General features: G+C 28.6%; 3 protein-coding genes across 8 annotated transcripts in view; 1 reads left to right on the top strand and 2 right to left on the bottom strand.

Moving 5' to 3' along the window:
- LOC127072348 (bicaudal D-related protein homolog) overlaps positions 1-14,116 on the bottom strand; it is a 28,402-nt gene extending 14,286 nt beyond the window's left edge. Inside the window, exon 1 of one of the 2 annotated variants that reach the window (XM_051012723.1) lies at positions 13,266-14,116. In XM_051012723.1, the coding sequence (XP_050868680.1) occupies positions 13,266-13,544 (279 nt within the window). In that variant the 5' untranslated portion in view covers positions 13,545-14,116. The remainder of the gene's footprint in view (positions 1-13,265) is intronic. The other variant, XM_051012724.1, reaches the window with a different exon arrangement.
- Positions 14,117-14,473: 357 nt separating this feature from the next.
- LOC127072351 (coiled-coil domain-containing protein 63-like) lies at positions 14,474-18,816 on the top strand. 5 transcript variants are annotated; one of them, XM_051012733.1, is made up of 8 exons: positions 14,474-14,492; positions 16,177-16,255; positions 16,397-16,887; positions 17,007-17,341; positions 17,406-17,629; positions 17,731-17,993; positions 18,065-18,354; positions 18,583-18,816. In XM_051012733.1, the coding sequence occupies exons 3-8, from the start codon at positions 16,534-16,536 to the stop codon at positions 18,761-18,763; spliced, it is 1,647 nt and encodes a 548-aa protein (XP_050868690.1). In that variant the 5' UTR covers positions 14,474-14,492; positions 16,177-16,255; positions 16,397-16,533; the 3' UTR covers positions 18,764-18,816. The 5 variants fall into 5 exon arrangements, with proteins under 5 accessions (XP_050868690.1, XP_050868689.1, XP_050868688.1 ...); XM_051012732.1 differs by lacking the exon at positions 14,474-14,492 and adding an exon at positions 15,952-16,073; XM_051012731.1 differs by lacking the exon at positions 14,474-14,492 and adding an exon at positions 15,952-16,073 and having other exon boundaries at positions 16,177-16,887.
- Positions 18,817-18,854: 38 nt separating this feature from the next.
- LOC127072367 (cilia- and flagella-associated protein 73) lies at positions 18,855-20,359 on the bottom strand. Its single transcript, XM_051012773.1, has 4 exons — positions 20,006-20,359; positions 19,632-19,920; positions 19,295-19,534; positions 18,855-19,187 (listed from the first exon to the last, which is right to left on the bottom strand). Exons 1-4 carry the CDS (start codon positions 20,119-20,121, stop codon positions 18,855-18,857), a joined length of 978 nt encoding a protein of 325 aa, XP_050868730.1. The 5' UTR covers positions 20,122-20,359.
- Positions 20,360-20,438: the final 79 nt, after the last annotated feature.

The raw sequence follows: 20,438 nt of genomic DNA, 5'->3' as shown, positions 1-20,438 counted from the left end.
GTTTCTTTTAAGGAAAAAGAAATAAATAAAAATAAAAAAATAATAAAGAGATATAACAAAGAAGTTAAATATTAATTAGTTTTCGTAAATGAAATTTTATTCTCTCTTTTTTTATTTTTGTTTTCCCTTTTTCTTTTTTTTTTTTTTTATTTTAGAAAATGATCAGGAAAAAAACGAAATCGTATCAATAGCTATCACTTCTTCTAGGATAAAGAGGATAAGAGAAAAAGAATGAAGAAGAAGAGGAAAATAATAACGTTATTATTTTTTCATCACGAATGAAATTTCGTTCGATATATTTTTTTTTTATTATTATTTAGTTGAATGATTGAAAGAAATAAGAAAGAATAAGAAAAAAATTTTCTAATAAAATTTCATTCATCACACACATATATATATATAGTATTTTACTTGTATTATTTTCATTATTATTATTATTATTATTATTATTATTATTATTATTATTATTATTATTACTATTACTATTGTTATTATTCGTTATAATTAAATACTTATAATAAACGTATTACCTCCATTATTTCTAATATATTTCCAATATAATTTCATTCTTCACACATATTATTTATTATTGCTATTATTACTATTATTTTTATTACATTATTAAATTTGAATATATTTTTATTATATTATTTATAAAAATTAATAAATTTTCTTTTAAATTTTAAACATGAATATATATATATATATAAATTTGTAACGTGAATTGTCTGTGCGTGTGTGTGTATATATATATATATAAATTTAATGTATGTGTATATTAATTTAAACGTGATCTATCTCCTATACGGTACTTCAATATCTCGTTTTAAGATAACAAATTCGATCGGTTTCAAAGCATCGTCGTGACTAACCACTGTAAATGCATGATCGTTGCACAACCATAACAACATAATATGAGAATTAGCAGAGTGAGTGGATAGAAAGAACGGATAATTAAGTAACTATACCATAGTACAGCCTCTCCTGAGTCTCCTGTCTACCCCACCATACTTCAACTCCATATTTCAAATCGATCGTGAGTCATATATTGGATATTAAAAATAGATATATATATATATATATATATATATACATATATATATATGTGTGTGTGTGTGATATTGATCGACTGATTAGAAAACAAAAAATAAAAAATAAAACGAAGAAAGAAATTTCACTCGAGACATAAACGAACAGAAATAAAATTTATTCGAGTGATTTAAAAAAAAGAAAAAAAAAAGTCTAACGATCGTTAGATTCGCAATGTACGAACGTGTCAATTAAAATCTAAGACTTGTAGTTTTAGATTATGCGAAAATATTCGCCTAACATCGTTTGGAAATAGAGTAATCGATTTTTGAAATCACTTCGGAACTTTTGGCCCGGCCCTGTATTACTACCTCTTTCTCTCTCTCTCTCTCTCTTTATGTCTCTCTCTCTCTCTCTCTCTCTCTGTTTTATTATATATGTATTTTATCGACGTAAGCATATCGAGATAAGATAAAATTTATCGTCACGCGTATGTTTGGTTGCACTCGATAAAAAAAAAAAAAAAAGAACGGAAAAGAAAAAAAATTTTGCAAACGATTGCTAATCTTCGATCGGCCTTGATAACTTTCGAAAAATGGTTTCATCGTTACACAACCTGTAACGCTCTGCCATTATTTTATTTTATTTTATTTTATTTTATTTTATCTTTCTTCTTTTTCTTGTTATTTGTTATTACGAATGAGTCACGTAGAATGAAATGCATTCGTCCTTGACGAAACCATCCTTTTTTGCGATCGTGATCATCGAAAGATTGATTATATTCGTTTTATGACTTGAACTTTCTTTTTTTTCCTACACTATTTCTTTCTTTCCTTTTTTTTTTTTTAATATATGGACGTATAATATTCATTTCCTTCTTTTTTTTTTGCGAAACAAATATAACTCTTTATTGGTGGTAATATTGAATTAATAAAATCTTGAAGGATTTTTTTTTCTCATTTTCTTCTTTATTTCTTTTATTTTATTTTATTTTATTTATTTATTTATTTGTTTTTTTTTTTTTAGTACTTTAATCGACCAACGAAACGATGATTTTCTTTTTAATAAAATTCTCTTGATGATCCTTGTAAATTTTAACAATAATACAATAAACAAATCTGATCGTTTTTTTCTTTTAACAATTCAATATAACTTTCGCAAAACGAAGTAATAAATATTAATGGTAAAAACTTTGAATACGAATAATCATATTAATTGCATACGAAATATAACAAATATAAAAAAAGGAAAACGAAACCATATATTGTGTTTATTTATTTATTGTTTTCTTTTTTGCAAATAAAACTGTACATTAAAAATTATTAAATCAAAATAATGGCTTCCTTTAAAACTGTTTCCCAAAAAAAAAGAAAGAAAGAAAGAAACGTAAAAACGCATTAAAATAATTAAACTTGAATAATGACAAAAGAAGAATAATTCATTTCCTTTTTTTTTCGAATAAAACTATATTAAAACAATAAAATCCAAATAACTTCTTCGAGTCAAAAAAAAAAAAAGAAAGAAAAAAAAGAAAGAAAAAGAAAGAGAAATAATTATTTCCTTTTCGAATAAAACCAAACATTAAAACAATTAAATCCAAATACTAACTTCTTTAACAGTTTCTTAAAAAAAAGAAAAAAAAAAAAGAGAGAGAGAGAGGAAAGTATCCTCTTTTCCAGACAAAACTATACATTATGCATTAAAGTAATAAAATCCAAATAACGACTTCTTTGAGAGATTCTCAAAAAAAAAAAAAAAAAAATAATAATTAAATCTTTTTATCGAATATAACCATACGTTAAAATAATTAAATCCGGATAATGACTCCTTTGAAACTCTCCCTCCTTCTCTCTCTCTCTCTCTCTATCTCTTATTCACAAAATAAAAAGAGAAGAAAAGAGAAGAAAAGAAAAGAAAAGGAAAAAAAAAATTTTTTTCATTGAATAAAACCTTTGAAAGTGAGTAGTAAGTGATTCTCAAAGGACAGAGACTCGAATTGTCTCATCATTTTAGCTTTCAATGGCGGACACACGTACAAAGCTGATCCAGTTTGCACTGCAAGGGCAATGACCCTTTTTTTCGCTCGAGCTCGCGTTAAAGAAATCAAACCAAAGAAAAATGAAAACAAAAATAAAAATAAAAATTATATATGCACTGTTCTTTTTAAGTAAATGATGGGAAGAAGTTGAGTTGGAGGGGGATGGATTCCAAAGGGGTGGAAGTTGGGTGGGGGTGAAAGGGGTATGGTGGTTAAGACACTCCTCTCCTCTCTTCTACTCGAATTACAATTCGTAATGCGAGCTCATTTGCGACGCGATATGTGGCTCACCGCTTAGACATATTGAAGACCAATGTAATACTGTGCATACTGCGGTCAAAACGAGTCTATCTTTGTCTGTGTGTGTGTGTGTGTGTGTGTGTGTGTGTGTGTGTGTGTGTGTGTGTGTGTCTCCACCTCTCTCTCTCTCTTTCACTCTCTCTTTTTTCTCTTTCTCACTCTCTCTTTCTCTCTCTTTCTCTTTTTCTGATTTTTTGTTCAACAATTTTTTTTTCCATTAATCCTTATATTTTCAATTTGAAATTTATTTATCGTTGTAAAAGAGTACTTTTCGTTGTTAAAAAAAAAAGAAATTATGTTTCTATCTTCTTTCTCACTCCCTCACATATTTTTTCTTCTCTCTCTCTCTCTCTTTCTCTTTTTTTCACTACTCACTAACGACATATAATTATAAAAATATTGTCAATGCTATGAACGAGATAAGTCACAATCATATTTATTATTTTTCAATCTTATTCATTAATTTTCTCTATAATTTTTTTTTTCTCTTTCTTATACATACGAATCAAGAAACATTTAGATCAGTTATAAAAAATCGAAGAAAAAAAGAAAAAATCATTTGTAGCATCATTTTTTCTTTGTTCTATCTCTTCTTTTCTATCCTTACAATCGAGCACAAACATGGCTATCGATCGAATCAAGTGTTCCTAAATCCTTCGAAAAATCCCTAGACCTAACGAAAAATATTCTAAACGATCTTAAAAAAACAACTTTAATCGATACTTCTTGCCAGAGATTAATCCTTTTTTTCAAACGACGAGGAGATATACATCTTCGAAAAAAGAAAAAAAAATCAAACAAACAAACAAAAAGTACTCGAAAAAATAAATAAATAAATAAATAAATAAATAAATAAATAAAAAATAGTCTCCTAAAGGAACGATCGATTTGTAAAAAAAAATCATCTAGTAACTTTATTTTCAGATCGATCAAAAAAGTCTTGGTAATCGCTCTAAAAAATATAAATGATATATAAATGAAAATAAAAATAAATGAAAGGTATAAATGAAAATAAAATAAAAATGAGATATCAAACGAACGAGAAGAAGATTATTTATAGATCTTATAGATCTAATAGATCTATAAAAATCATTCGTATGTGTCCTCCACCCCTTCCCCATTCACCTTACCCTTCTTAAGAGTAAATAAGTCGAGTAAAGAGGGTAGAACGTTCTTCGAATATTCCTTATACATCTAAATAGTTCTAACGATCTACTTTTACAAAGTAGAAAGACTAATACTTCCGGTCTGCTTCGTGTCGGCTCCAGACTGTCTAATCTCTGTTCATAGAGAAAGAAAGAGAGAGAGAGAGAGAGAGAGAGAGAGAGAGAAAGAGATAAAGATAGAAACTTCTTGTTGTTCAACAAAGCAATTAACTCTAGCGTGTCTGTAAGCTATTACGACGTACCAATACAAATAAGATACGAATTAAAAAGAAAAAGAGAGAGAGAGAGAGAGATACAAAAATAAAAATAAATAAATAAATAAAAAAGATCATCGTTCCCCTGAAGAATCAAAAATATTTGATTGAGGTCATCGTTAAAGTCGAACATTTCAAAATTAAAGATTCTCAGGATGATCATGACGATGCAAGATCGGTGACTTCTGAGATCATGATCATAATATAGATCTTTATCGGAATTAACTTCGAAAGTGAGCTCGGTTCTAACTACCGTAACATATTTAATTGTTTGAGAATAATTTTCTTTTTGTTTCTTTATTGTTTCTCTTTCCTTTTTTCTCTCCTTTGTTTTCTACGTATACAGGGTGACTCGTTTGTCTAAACGGTGTTAGAGTTTGTTGAACTTGGAAGTCTCATCGAAAAATCGATCGAAATTGTACACGCGTTTATACTCGTTCTATTCTCATTGAGATTCTTTATAAACTTTTCTTCGGCTTGAAATATCGATTTCCATTTGTTTAAAAAAAGAAAAAATAAAGAAAAAGAAAGAAGAAAAATAATTAGTGATCCCGCATAGAACAATTAGCGCTGGCAATCATTAATACGATCTCGAGCGATTAATTCGTTGTTTATACTTAATAGTGATAATAATTATAATCGTACGGATGGGATTATAATTTTTAATGCGTATATGCGGAATAATTTGTCGTCTATTTAAAAACTGCATCTCAATCACGTAACATATTATTCATTAGACACAATATATATATATATACGTACGTCTGTTCAAAACAAGGTCATTAATTTAATTAACTCATTAAATCGAGACTTACAAGACTGAATTATTGAATGGATTCGCTAAAAAAGAAATAAAAAGAAAGAGAAAAAAAGAATTGTTTGTTTTTTTTTTTTTATCTTTTTTTATTGTTGAAAATATCGTTACCAACGACTCATGAAAAATATTATTTCTTATTAATACATACATACATACATACATGCATATATATACATATATATAAAATATAAATAAAATAGATATAAAATATATATAAAATGTATGTAAAATATATATATATAATGTATATAAAATATATATATATATATAAAAGTAAAATTTTTTGGGGTAGAACGCGTCTCCGTCAAAAGCAACGAAGCGTGCCACATGATGTATGCCGCAAAACACGTACATACATTCATACATACATTCATACATACATACATACATATATATATATATATATATATATATATATAAATACATATGTACGTACATACTTACATACATACTTATATTTCCCGTTTTCATGTGAACGCAATCGCGAAAAGAAATGAGACAGGAGAAGGAAAATGTTCCGCAAACTTTACCACTTTACCACGTTACCACTGTATTACCGTGATAAATATTGAAAAGGAAAAGCATATTCGATGCGTAATCATTCTTTTACTATGATCTCTCTTTCTCTCTCTCTCTCTCTCTCTCTCTCTCTCTCTCTCTCTCTCTCTCTCTCTCTCTCTCTCTCTATCTCTCAAGGAACTTTCCTGCAATCAGGATCAAGCATTACGCATATAATATTTCTTTGTCGAACTTTGGATTATATAGTATTATTGGTGTCGGCCTCGGTGGATTTAAAATAATTAAAAAAGAAAAAAAACAAACAAAATTTACAAAGTGGATCATTTTAATCCTAGACAGGACTAACAATCCCTATAGAGATCTAAAAGTCTCTGAAAAAATATTAAAAATCTTTAGTTAAGATCAAAATGTAAGAAAAAGAAATTTTTATACGGACCAGAAGTTCTTAGGTGATATCAAAAATTAATTACTCCTTTTCGAGATGGTTTAAACACGCGATTAGGCTTGCTATTGGACGAGCTAATCTTGCAGTTTTATAATATGAAAAAAAAAAAAATTAGCATATAACAAGGTCTCGACGTAAAAATAATTGATTTAAGAAAAGGAAACAATACTTTTGTCTTCTCGATGGCTTGAGAGTATATATTATGCTATGATTAATAATTAAAATATTTTTTTTATCAATTTCTCAAGAAAAATGTATATATATATATATACACACATACATATGTATACATGTTGACATACATACATATGTAGATATTTACGCTTCATACATATATGCATGTATATATGAGATATAGATGAATCTTGTAGAATTCTCTATGTTTATACAGTAGTCTCTCTCTCTCTCTCTCTCTTTCTTTCTCTCTCTTTCTCTCTTTCTTTCACATACACGCTCTTTCTGTTTTAATAGCCGACACAAAGAGGACTCAGAAAGATGTGCAATTATACAAGACAAGAGGAAAGACGCCAAACTAACGGCTTCGTTCTTGCGTATTATCCTCGTTAGCTAGCCTAAGTCGACCTAATTTTTATCACAAGCTTACCGATAACTATGTAATAAAAAAGAAAAAAAAAAAAAAAAAAAAAAATGCATCATCAAAGTAAAATACGATCGATCAATATTTAAACTAAGTAAATTTATCCGATCTAATGAACGACTTTTCACAATTACTCGGAACGGTGTAACGATGAACGATTTAAATAATTAACATAAACGAAAAGATGAAAAGAAAAAAGAAATATTATAAATCGATCTTATCGAGATTTTTACACATTGAATTTGTACAAATTAACAATTCGTATTTTGTTAATTTAATATTATCACAGTTTAACAAAAGAATGAATAATAACAAAGACGAGAAGATAAAGAAAGAAAAGAATTAAAATATTATATCTTAAAAAAGATTAGAAGATTCGAACGATCGATCGATCGATCGATTGATCGATCTATGATCTAGCGAAATGCTTTCCATTCGATTACATAAGTAAACATTTATTACTCATGGATCGATAAACACGTGCGTGTATAGAAAAAAAAAAGAGAAAAAAAACGTACACATACACATACTCATATATATATATATATATATACAACAAATCCAATTAAACTGTCCGGAAACATAGGGGACCCCATAAATTAATCGGAAGTGTACCAGTATTACTTTCAAACTTATTCGATGCACGCAACTCATAAATACATACTACATCTACGTATGTATATGAATATATATATATATATATATATATATATATATATATGTATGTATATATGAATACATATGTATACACGATACACTGTGCATACGTTTATTTAAATAGTATGTCAAATCATAGCATGTCGATCGATCATGCTCGAACAGAAAATGCAAAGAGAATGTTCCAAACCTATATACAAGAAATTCGATCGATAATAAATTTCTAAATTAGAATAATAATTTTGACGATTTATATTTATCAACGAAATGATTAGAACTATTAAAATTATTAAAATTATCATCGTGTGAAAATCAATCATTAATTCGTAAATTAGAATAATTATTTTGTGATTTTTATGTTTGATTTCGTATTTTATGATTTTTATTTATTTATCAACTAAATGATTAGAATGATTAGAATGATTAGAATTAACGTGAAATAAAACTTATGATAATGAGTTCGATCGATCGTGAATATTTCAAGTAGAATAATAAGTTTGATTTTTGTTTATCAACTAATGGATCATAATAATGATCATAATGATTAGAATAATTAGAACGATTAAGATGATTAGAATTAGCATATAGTAGGAATGATGATAATGAGTCCGATCGATGGCATATGTTTGAATAAAGATTAACAAGTTTATGATTTTTATTTATCAACAAAATGATTAGAACGATTAGAATGATTAAAATTAGCATAGATTAGAAATGATGATAATGAATCTGATCGATCGTAAATGTTTGAATATAGGATAACAAAGTTATGATTTTTATTTATCAATGTAACAAAATAATTAGAACGATTAGAACGATTAGATTTAGAAAGAATTAAAAAAGACGATCATTTGTTTAATAATTTGTATAAAATCTTTTTTTTAATTTTACTTTCGAGTTATACGAGTCACTGAAATTATACATATACAAGGTGGGTGTACTTAGTCAAAAGTACTTAGGCGATTTTTTAAATTAATTAATTAATTAATTAATTAATTAATTAATCTTTTTATCAAGAAATTTTCAGATAAATTTACATTTTTTATTTTTCTTAAATCATAAAATCACAAGCCTCAGAATTTTTAATCCACCTAGAAGCTTTCAATTAACCTTGTATATCTAAATACATATACACACACGTATTATCTGACATTATCTACTATCAAGATAAAATCAACTATCTCTTACAATATTCATACGTAATAAGTAATTTAATGAAAATAAACAATCGAGAAAAGTTGAACGGAATAAATCAATCTAACGAATCGTAGAAATCGTTAATTTCTATGGTTCGAATGATTTAAACCTTTCACGGACTTGCTATATATCTTGAAAAAAAAAAAGGAAAAAAGAGAGAGATAAGAAATAAAAAAAAAAAAGAAATGGAACATTTATCGCGATGACATAAAATCAGGCAGCGTTTAACGCCCGTTACCCGTTATAGGATGAGAATAAAACAGTCTAAACAATAACACTTTAAAAGATGGATTCGACTATTAAGAGAAATAATTGCATCCGGAAGACGGAAGACCCCAGTAGGTACGGTTCCATTTCAGAGAAAGTACGAGTGTGCTTCCTGAATTCAACGTTGCATATCACGAAATATCGTTGTGTGTTGGTTTTTAACATTGTATGCAGTTAACGTCACCTCTTTCTTAATCGTAATGACAATCGTGGGGTGAGCGGTGGTGGAGGGGATGAATAGAGAGAGAGAGAGAGAGAGAGAGAGAGAGAGAGAGAGAGAGAGAAAGAGAGAGATACTTTTCTTAATCGAGATTACGTTATAGTAGATAGTAAAGAGTTACAACGTAGATACTTGAAAGCAGGGCCGCTATACGCTAAGACGCCATTTGGTGGGGGGAGTAAAGGACGAAGGGTGGGGGTAATGAATCTAATGGAGACAAATTAACCTCAAAAATTATTCTAAAAAAAAAAAAGAAGTAACAAAATCAATCAAAACAAATCGATCAATTTATTGAAGTATTCTCTCGAAAAATTTGTAAAAATAAAAAAAGATTATACGGAAATTTCTCGTTATCTCGTTCGTAATAATTATCGTCGAAAAGAAATCTATAAAAAAATTATATCCCTGTTACGTGTACCTAGGGTCACGTGATTGTACTTTTACGAGACAATGTAAAAGAGTCGTCATGGTTGAGATGTATTACATCTAAGTCTTACATGTAAGATGATTTACTTTCACGTAGGTCAAAAATTAAGGTGACAGGCAAAACGCGGAAAATAGACGAAGGAACAATCGTAGCAGGTACATAGGTTGCTAGGTAGGTAGGTAGGTAGGTAGGTAGGTAGGTAGGTAGGTAGGTAGGTAGGCAAATGGATAGACAGACAGATCGAGTTGGCTGACAGATAAACAGGCAAGTAAGCAGGCAGAGCGTGGTACCGGGCATTGTCTTTGATGTTGCGTTACTTAAGTACCTTGTTTCCACGCTTTCGTGGCTTTCTGTTTATTGCTATTGGCCTCCTCCCACCTTTCAATGTATATTATATTATATATATATATAACTTTTCAAATTTTTAACTTCGAATTATCTTCAAAAAAAAAAAAAAAAAGTAAAAAAGAAATAGAAACTAAGATCGTGTTATACATTTCGTACGATTGTCTTTTTTTTGTCATCAATTTTTCTTTTGTTTTTACGCAAGACGTGGAAAAAAAGTCCCTAGATGAGAACTAGATTGTATTTAATTATGCAATTGTTTATACGGAGAGAAAATCTCTGGGGATGAACAAATGTATTTAATCAGGATTACCAAATTTCTAAATGATCTCTAAAATAGAAATTTCTTAGATGATTAAAATAATTAGTTATTTTTACGAGAGCTTTTAAGTCTTTTTTTCTTTTTTTTTTTTCTTCGAATAATGAAACTATACTTTAAACTCCCTCTATGTATTTTATATTTATGTAAGTATGTATGTACGTATGTATGTATCTAAGTATATACGTTATATACGTGTAAAAATAAGTGGAAGAGGAAACGAAAGGAAAAAAAAAAAAAAATAAGGAGAAGAGAAAAAAGAAAAAAGAAAACGAAAGTTCGAAATCAGTGAGTAGGATAGATTTACGTACGCGTTTCTCCATCGCGAGATTTCGCTGAAATCGGAGCAACCGATTCTACGAGATACGAAACGAGACATTTCGAATACACATTTCATGACGAATGCAACCAACCGAGAGATTTTCATTGCATTGGAAATTGGATGCACTTGAAGAGTAATTTTTTTTCTCTCTCTGTCTCTCTCTTTTTCATTCAGTACCGTCAACGTTAAGCTAATATATATGCATACATATATGTATGTTATTTTGTTTTCTTTAGATTTAATTCGTTTAATTTATTTTTCATTCATTCTTTTCTTTTTTTATGTATTTATTTATTTATTTTTGAAATTATTTTTTTCTTTGAATGACAATTATAACGCAAGAATTATTAGTTAACGCTAATTGTATCTGTGTGTGTGTAAATTTAATATATATTTAAAAATATTATATTATATGTAAATTATAAATATACAAATATTGATATTAATAAACAAAAATTACTTTATTAACATTAATATATATACAAACTTAATAAAATATATTATTTATATCATTATAAAATAATAAAAATTTGAGAAATTTTTTGTTAATCCTCAACTCAATATTATATATATATACACGTCAATATTACATTATATTATTATTATATTATATTATATTATATATATAATAGAATATAATTTATATATCTTCACATTTATATTCCAGTAATATGTAATAATACTATTATATTGGCCTAATTTACAATAAAAAAAAAAGAACAATTTCTACTATTATTTATTTAGATCTCCGACGAATTCCTACATTATTTATCTAACAAATTCAATATTTTATATATATATATATATATATATATATATATATATATATTATAGTATTAAAGTAGTATATGTATTGTACATTGTTGTAGTTCAGTCGGCCAAGCGAGACTTCTTCCGCCTTTTTCAAGTTTCGTAATGTATATTTTTTTTCTCCTCCTCACCCCTTTTCTTCACATTTATATACGTATACATATATATGTATGCGTGCGTAAGTTGGAGAGAACGTTTAAATGTAGTTCTCACTACTGTTTTATGCGATTGCAATTGCGATTGCTTGCAACGTGATAGATAACGTTTCTAAGCTTCGTAAAACCGTAATTACGAAAATTCGCACGTTTCTCTATATGTATATTTTATATATATATATATATACACACACACACACACACACACAGAAATATATATATATATATTTCTATTTTTTTCTACTTATTTCTTTTCTTTCATTCTTTCTTCAATCAACTTCGTCGGAAGAAAATGAAAACGTTAGAAATTAATTAGAAAGAAAAAAGAAATTTTTGTGATCGATTTATATATATATTATATACGTACATACGTACGTAAGTATGTATATATATATGAGTGTACGTGTAACATATAATATATATTTATTGTATAATATATTTACAATACATATCTACGAATATATATAATATATATATATATATATATATATATATATATATATGATACTAGTATCCTTTGTATATTTAAACAGGGTGTAGATATGACTCATTTCAAATTGAAAACACTTCCAATAGCTCGCTTTTATTATAAACGATAATAAACAAAATATTTCTAAGAAATAATGTTCATACGATTCGAGGAAACCAACGAGGAAAATTACAAAAAGAAATAAATAAATAAAAGATTACAAAATACGAAGTCTATGATGTTTTTGTACATATATATATATATATATATATATACATATATGAGATCATCGCGATGTTTCTTCCAACGTTAATGTTTTGTTTTTATCAACTTAGTAATAAAATCGACAAACTTATTACGACGAATTCGAAACGTCGTAATATAAATTTTCATTTGTTATAATATCCCACAAGAGTCTACGAAGATCCATGAAAATATCTTTAAAAAAAAAAAAAAAAAAAAGAAAGAAAGAAAGATTCTGTTGAAGACAAAATAAAATAAAAGAAGACAGATTCCATACTAGATAATTATCAAATTAATAATAATTAATAATTCTATCGATACTCGGTATACAAAAGTAAGAAGAAAAAAGGAACCAACAAAAATATCACAATTCGATCTAATCGTAATACAAAAATATTCGATCAAACGTGACGAATGGAATAGAAAAATTAAAATTAAAATTAAAATTAAAATTAAAATTATAACAAAAAAAAAAAAAAAAAAAAACGAAACAAACAAACCAACCAACCAGCTCGCTATCGATCTAATACGATATAAAAATGTTTCATCGAATCTAACGAATGAAATAAAATTAAAAAAAAAAAAAAAAAGAAAAAAGAAAAAGAAAAAGAGATTGAAAAAAGACAAAAGAAACAAACAAATCGCAATGGTGCAAAATTGAAACTTACAATCCGACTCACCTCCAGTTTCGCGGCATATTCGTCGGCCAATAACTCGCTTTGCCTGGTTAATTCTTGATTCCTTTCGAGCAAGGCCTTGCCAAGTTCAGCAGCAAGAACAAGATCCCTTTCACGTTGCCTCAGAAGTTCGCTTGGATCTTGTAGGGTCTCCTCGTGATCGAGGGAACTTCTTCTTCTAGCTTGTAAATCCGATATCATGTCTTCGAGAGCGTAAGGCTCTACCTGTTGTTGTTGCTGTTGTTGAAATTCCTTCTTCTTTGGCAGCATCCTCGAATTTCTTCTTTTTTTTTTTTTTTGGATCTTTCTTCTTCTTTTTTTTGTATCTTCTTTTGTTTTTTCTTTTTTGTTTTTCTTACAAAATTTCTCTACGAAGTTTCTATCTCTCTCTCTCAATAAATTAATATCGTCGTTAAATTGATAAGATTAGCCGAGAGAGAGAGAGAGAGAGAGAGAGAGAGAGAGAGAGAGAAAGAGAGAGAGAGAGAGAGAAAATAAAATGGAAAAGATTCAATTCCAAGCATTTTTTTTTTTTTTTTTTTTTTTTTTAAGATCGATCTATCTTCCGAAGCTGTTTTTCTTTTTTATTTTCATCGTTTCTAACAATTTTATTTATTTATTACGAGCATTCAGTGAAAAGTAATTTGATTTATCACGCGTATATATATATATGTGTATATATATATATATATATGTCTATATTTCTTTTTTCTTTTTTGTTGAAATTACGATAAAATAACGTTTGAGTTTAACACAAGTCCTTTCGTAGAAATATTGAAAAATAATGAAGAGTGAAACATTTTTCAAAGGCACGTATACACACACACACATATACACTTCACTACGATAGAACCTGACTCTTGTTTACTATCCACGTACGTTACGCCAGGTAATGACTCACCGCGTGCACGTTGAACGGAAAATAAATATTACGGAATCGTAGTTCTTTTATTTTTCTTTTTTTCTTTTTTGAGAGAGAGAAAAATCTATCGACACGTCTATCCCGTAGCAGCGCTCGAAGCGTACTGAAGTCTTCTCGCGAGTTCCGTCGGCGTCCGTTGGCTCTCGTACTCCCGCACACGAGGTGACCCGAAGATACACGAATTCGACCGAATTCGAACGATCCGACGAACTCGTCGGCTCTTAACCTACAGATTAATATACGAATGGAGAGGGGATGGAGTTTAACGCGCATTGCGGGTGCAAATACATATGTATGTGAGTACTTACGTGTGTACGTATTTTTTTAAACCGATAGGTTAGATTCATCTATTCTTTTTTTTTTTTATAATAATAATAATGATAATAATAATAATAGTAATAATAATAATTAAAAGTAAGATCGAGAAAATTATTCTCTTTTTCTTTCTTCTCTTCTGTGAAAATAATTAAAATTTCGCCTTAAAGTGATATTTAAATAAATGCTTCTAAAAATCATGTCTAAAAAATGAATGGAAAATAAATAAAGTGGTGTTTGAGAAACTCTATCAAAATAAATAAAATCGAGTCTAAAATCGAAATTTAAGGATACAATTATTTATATGAAATAAAATGTCTTCTATGAAAGTGATATCTGAATGTATAAAGTTTCGTTTGAAAATTATTGGAAATAAATAAAATGTCGTCGATAAATCAAAATGTTATCTAAATAAATGAAATTTTGCGTTTGAAAATTATTTTTACGAAACAAAATATTTCGTGTAAACTTATAATCTATTTAAAGTAAAATTTTATTAAGGATTATGCGTGGTTAAGAAATTCATATAGAATATGTACGTATGCGTATTGTACATTCCATAACCCTATAATTATATAATGAGGAATATTCTTTATAAAGATCATAGTTAAACGTTATACAGCATAATCGATTTATTCTAACGCGTAAACGCTTGCCAAAGGTTTCATTGTTATATTACCGATCGACCCACCGACCTTCCCCTCCGTCAGCGAACTAATCGCACGCGCGACTGACTCCAACGATCTAATGTAACTCTCTTCCCCCACCACTACTCCTACCCCCACTACGCCTACCCCCACTACGCCCGACACCTGGCCGAGCAGCCACCTGAGTCGATCGCATCGAAATCATTATGGATCATATTCAGTAGGGACCCATGTGCGCTCACATTCTTCAATTTTAAATATACTTATCTCGATATTTTCTATCTGTAATAGAATAAAATTCTCATCGTAATTTTAACATTTTTTTTCTTACTTTCACTTTTACACACACATACATGGATCACATTACATTAGCTTTTTCTATAATATTAGTATAGTATTAGAAATAAAATTATTTTCGAATAAAATAGACATTTTTCTTCTTTGTTTTTTTTTTTATTTTGTATCAGTTTTTTTTCCAGACAAAATTTCATTAATTTTTTTAATTATTTTTGATTACTTATTGTATTTTCGTTTTTTTTTTATAATTTATTATTATCGTATTAGAAAAAAAAAAACAAGATATATATACATATACATTGTACGATTGCCCTTTTTTTAGCACCATTAACTAAACCCGAATAAAACTCACTTGATTTCGTAATCGAATCATCTCTCTAAGAAAAGAAAAAAAAAGAACAAGATAAAAAGAAAAGAAAATAATAATAATAATTACGAGTTCACGCTTACGGCAATATTAAATGACGCAAACTTCAGACCTTCTTCATCGTCCGTGTCCAACTGGAGTCTAAAAACATAATTATCCTGAACTCACAGCCATATTTTATATAACATTGAGCAAAACCTTAGCAAATAGATCCTCTGTCTCTATAGATGAATGTAACATATAACAGAAAAGTTTCGTCGATCTTTTCTCTCTTTTTTTTTTCTCTTTCTTTCTTTTTCTCTATCATTCTCACCCTCTCTTTCTCTCTATGTTTGTGTCTCTTTCTTTCTTTAGAGATTTCGAGCCGATACGTACCTGAAACGAATGGTGTGCCTGGCAACCGAGAAAATCAACAAAAAGGATGGACACATAGGTATATACACAACAGCTGTCGAAACTCTGTAATAGACAGCAGATGTCTTTCTCAAATGTCGCTGATAGACATTACCGAAAGTTCAAAAAGAAAAAGAAGAAAAAAGCATAGTTATCAAATACATTTCAATATAATTTTCAGGAAGATTACAATAGAAAGTCTCGAGCAAATTTTTTAATTAATATACAGAACAAAAGAGAGAGTGGGAGAGAGAGAGGAAGGAAGAGAGAAATAAAATAAAAAATTAAAAGAAGGAAAGATATTGAAATATTACAAAAATGCAATTTTTAAAAGCCAGTGCGACTCAAAATGTGACGGAGATGGAGATGATGTCAGAAGTTGAATTGACAAGATTGAAGAGACAATATAGAATAATGGAAAACGATCGTATGAAATGTACTGAGGAAGGCGGTCTTCGACTGCGTAATCAACAGATTATGATTGCTCGATTGGAGTATGAGAAAGCTGAGTTATTGCTTGCTATTAGATCGGCTAAATCGAAGAGATTTATTAAAAAAGACGAAGTGGATGATGTTAAGTTAAAAGAATTGTTCGATCAACGTTCCAAATTTATTGATTCCATCAAATTTGAAAAAGACCAGATTAGTGAACTTAAGAGGCAAATTGGACAGGTCACTGGTATTGCCGATATATTCATATTTCTTTCTTTTTACTGTTATATTTATTATTTTATAATAATTTAATTAATCCTAAGAAAATTTTATATATGTATATATATGTATATATATAGATAACGAAAGAAGTTACAATATTAAGAACGAAGATTCCAACTGATGTACAAGCTAAGGAGAGCCATATCAAGCGAAATAAACTTGTCTTTATGTTAGAAAATCGATTGGAAGTAGCTACGAAGAAATTTAATACGGTTGTATCAGAAAATGTTAAGCTTCGTCAAGAGATCGAGTCATTGTTGAAAGAGAGAACACGATTTACAACACTTTGGAACAAACTTATTGGTCAATTGAATGCTGGAAAACAAATTATTAATGATTTGATAGAACAGGCCACTTTGACTTTTAATCAAAGGGACGAAGAAATAGACAAGACTCAAGCTCTTCGTGAAAGGTATTTTTTTTTATATCTATTTAAGATATAGAACGTTTAACAATTATTTAAAATTTCATTATAGAGCAATGAGAGATTTTGATGCTCATAAAACAGAAATGTGCGAACTTCAGCGAACTTTGGACAATGAATTGAAATTACAAGAATTTCTTGGTATTAAAGGTCAATATCGAAAAACTATAGACTTGCAGATCAAACAGGAAGCTGAGAGAGCTGCTAAAAAACAAGAGCAACAAGATAAGATAGCTACTTATACTCATATTCTTAATACGATCAAAGAATTTACAGGTAATATCTTTAATTTTCATAATTTTCTAATTATTTTATTAATTTTCTAATAATTCTCTAGTTTCTTAGTTTTTTTTTATTAATTTCAACATTATTTATAGGTGAGAGTAATATCGATAAAATTGTAACTCACTTTATTAAACAAGAAGAAGAAAATTTTGCACTCTTCACTTATGTCAATGAACTTAACGACGAAATGGAGAGTCTTCAAACAAGAATGACCGAATTAACGGTTGCCATTGATGAAGCAAGAGCATTGCATGAGTTTAGAGAGAAACAGCAAGTGGAAACGTTAAAAAATATTACAGAACAATTGGAAGAACAGACTAAACTTGCCGATGAGGCTGAAGAAGAACTTAATATTGTAAAATTTGATTGCTATTATTACTCTCAACCTCTGATTGTTATCTCTGTATTATTACTTTTCCTTTTTAGTGTGACGAGGACTTAGACAAAATGTTGAAAGGTATAGAGGCTCTTTTCAAGACTATGAGATGTGATAATTCATCTATTCTACGATTACTCGGTGACAATACTCACGTAACCATGAGCAACGTTATGTTATATCTTAATATTATCGAAAAACATATCACGGAAATGATGCATAAAGTTCATTGGATCGACAAAGCTACTATGGTATCAACATTAAGATTAGACGAGGATAGAAAACCAAAATTGAAAATTCCTTCTCTCACACAAATCGCTCCTACTCAACCCTGTGCACTGTAAGTCCTTTATAATTATCCTTTCCTTTAACTCTCGATAATCTAATCTACGTAAGAATTATCTAACTTGTTAGATCAAACAATTAATTTTCAAAGTTAAGATTATAGAGAGTTAATCATCTCCTTTCTACACTTCTCCTACGACTTTTCTATATTCTTCATTTTCTATTTGAAAAAAAAAAAAAGAAAAAGAAACAAACAAAAATAACACTATTCAAATATATTCAGCTGTGTCGAGAAAGAAGAAATGCAAGTGATGACAGAAGGTTTAGAAATTCCGCTCTCTCGAGAAGAAGCAATAGAGAAATTGAAAATACGTCTTGAAAGTGATTATACCGACTTACTTCACAATGTATCTGGTTGTTATCTACCGGCTGCTAGAAAAATCATGCAAAAGCGTTATCAATAAAATAATACTTTATAGAATTTGTTTCGTATGAATAAAATTTATGTAGTCTGCGATGTCTGCCGTTTATTTCTTTCTAGATAAGTTCTAGATCTTAATCTGTTTTCACTTCTTTTTTAATTATATGTATAATATGTCTTAATTCTAGAATAGTACGTTTGATTTCAAGCAATTGATGTTCGATATCATCGTCTGCTACAGTAGGAGCTACTTCTTTTCTTTTACATATCTGATGATAGATATTTTTACTACAAATTTTAACTCTAGCTATCTCTAAATATTTCTGAATAGCTACATCCTTTATTTTAGAGACCAATAATTCCCATTTCATAACTTCCACCTTTGCTTTTTCATATTTTATTTGAAGCATTGACAATTTGTTGTTTAATCTTATTAACGTCTGTGACTTGGCTTCTGTCATGCGATACTACAAAAAAAATGAATATTATCAAAAAGAATGAAATATCTAATGAAATTGTTAGAATAATAAAAAGTGAACAAGCAAGTAAAGAAAAAAAAATCAATATAATATACTATCTCTGCTTCGCTTTCTTCCAACAATTCTATATTCTTTTCCTGCTGCTTGGAGAGTGATTCCTTAACTTCGATCAAATTTTCATAACGTTCAAAAATTTCTGTTATCGATCGGAAACGTCTTGTCTCGCTGATAACTCTTTCGAGATAATCTTGATACTTTTTATATATTCCTACATATTTTTGCATCTTGTCACGAATACCTTTCATATAACTCAACCTTTCTTCTAAATTGTTTATCTAAACGAACGTTTATGTTAATTATATTTATTTACGAATTAATAATGTTAAGAAGAAGAATAAAAAAAAATTAATAATTTTTCTTTTCATCATTTACATCTTCCTGATATTTCGTTTGTCTTTCCCGCTCTTCGAGAATTTTTTGTTCCGTTCGTTTCCGTTTTTCTTCATTTTCTTTAATAAAATCATTATATTTTATGAATGAATCTCGAAAAATCAATTCCTGTTCTCGTAATTCTTTCCATTGTGCATCCATTTCCTTTCTTTCCTCTTCTTCTTCGATCCATTTTTCACGTAATTTATTTTCAGAAATATTTAAATCACGAAATGCCTTTACTAATTCGAATGCCGGACAAATCCTCGGAACGTCCCATTCCGGATATTTTCTATTAAAGCGGGTAATTTAAAAGATTACAATAAATTTCAAATTACAGTTATCTACTTTATCGACAATAACATTTTTCTATTTACTTGACATGTTGTTCCTCTTGTTTGGATAAATACAATTCTTTAATACCTTCGAGAAAATTTCTAGGGATGTCTGCTCGTTTGACGAAATCCAAATTTTTTTTTCGTTGCGCTGACATTTTTTTTCTTGGTTATAATTATAATTTTACTCGTATATTCCGTACTTTCATAAAAGAAGATTTTCATCCGTTTTCAATGAAGGTTACTGTATTATCGATCAAACATATTTGATTACTAAGTTATCTGATTTGAAGGTTAATTTACAATATGGCGACAAAAAACATGGAGAACATTGAAAGAAATGTATAGCCTAAATTACGTGAGAGAGAGAGAGAGAGAGAGAGAGAGAGAGAGAGAGAGAGAGAGAGAGAGAGAGAGAGAGAAAGAGAGAAAGAGCGAGAGAGAGAGAGAGAGAGAGAGAGAGAGAGAGAGAAAA

The sequence above is a fragment of the Vespula vulgaris genome, chromosome 25, assembly GCF_905475345.1.
Source record: "Vespula vulgaris chromosome 25, iyVesVulg1.1, whole genome shotgun sequence".
In the NCBI taxonomy this organism is placed as follows: Eukaryota; Metazoa; Arthropoda; class Insecta; order Hymenoptera; family Vespidae; genus Vespula; species Vespula vulgaris.
Note: the sequence above shows the minus strand (reverse complement) of the source record. Positions and strands in the feature narration are given on the sequence as shown.

Coding starts and splice junctions, on each gene's coding strand:
- LOC127072367 (XM_051012773.1), bottom strand. CDS start 20,121: ATGTCAGCGCAACGAAAAAAAAATTTGGATTTCGTCAAACGAGCAGAC. Junction 19,921..20,005: donor CAAGAGGAACAACATGTCAA/GTAAATAGAAAA, acceptor CCGCTTTAATAG/AAAATATCCGGAATGGGACG. Junction 19,535..19,631: donor AAACGAAATATCAGGAAGAT/GTAAATGATGAA, acceptor ACGTTCGTTTAG/ATAAACAATTTAGAAGAAAG.
- LOC127072351 (XM_051012733.1), top strand. CDS start 16,534: ATGCAATTTTTAAAAGCCAGTGCGACTCAAAATGTGACGGAGATGGAG. Junction 16,888..17,006: donor TTAAGAGGCAAATTGGACAG/GTCACTGGTATT, acceptor GTATATATATAG/ATAACGAAAGAAGTTACAAT. Junction 17,994..18,064: donor CTGAAGAAGAACTTAATATT/GTAAAATTTGAT, acceptor TTTCCTTTTTAG/TGTGACGAGGACTTAGACAA.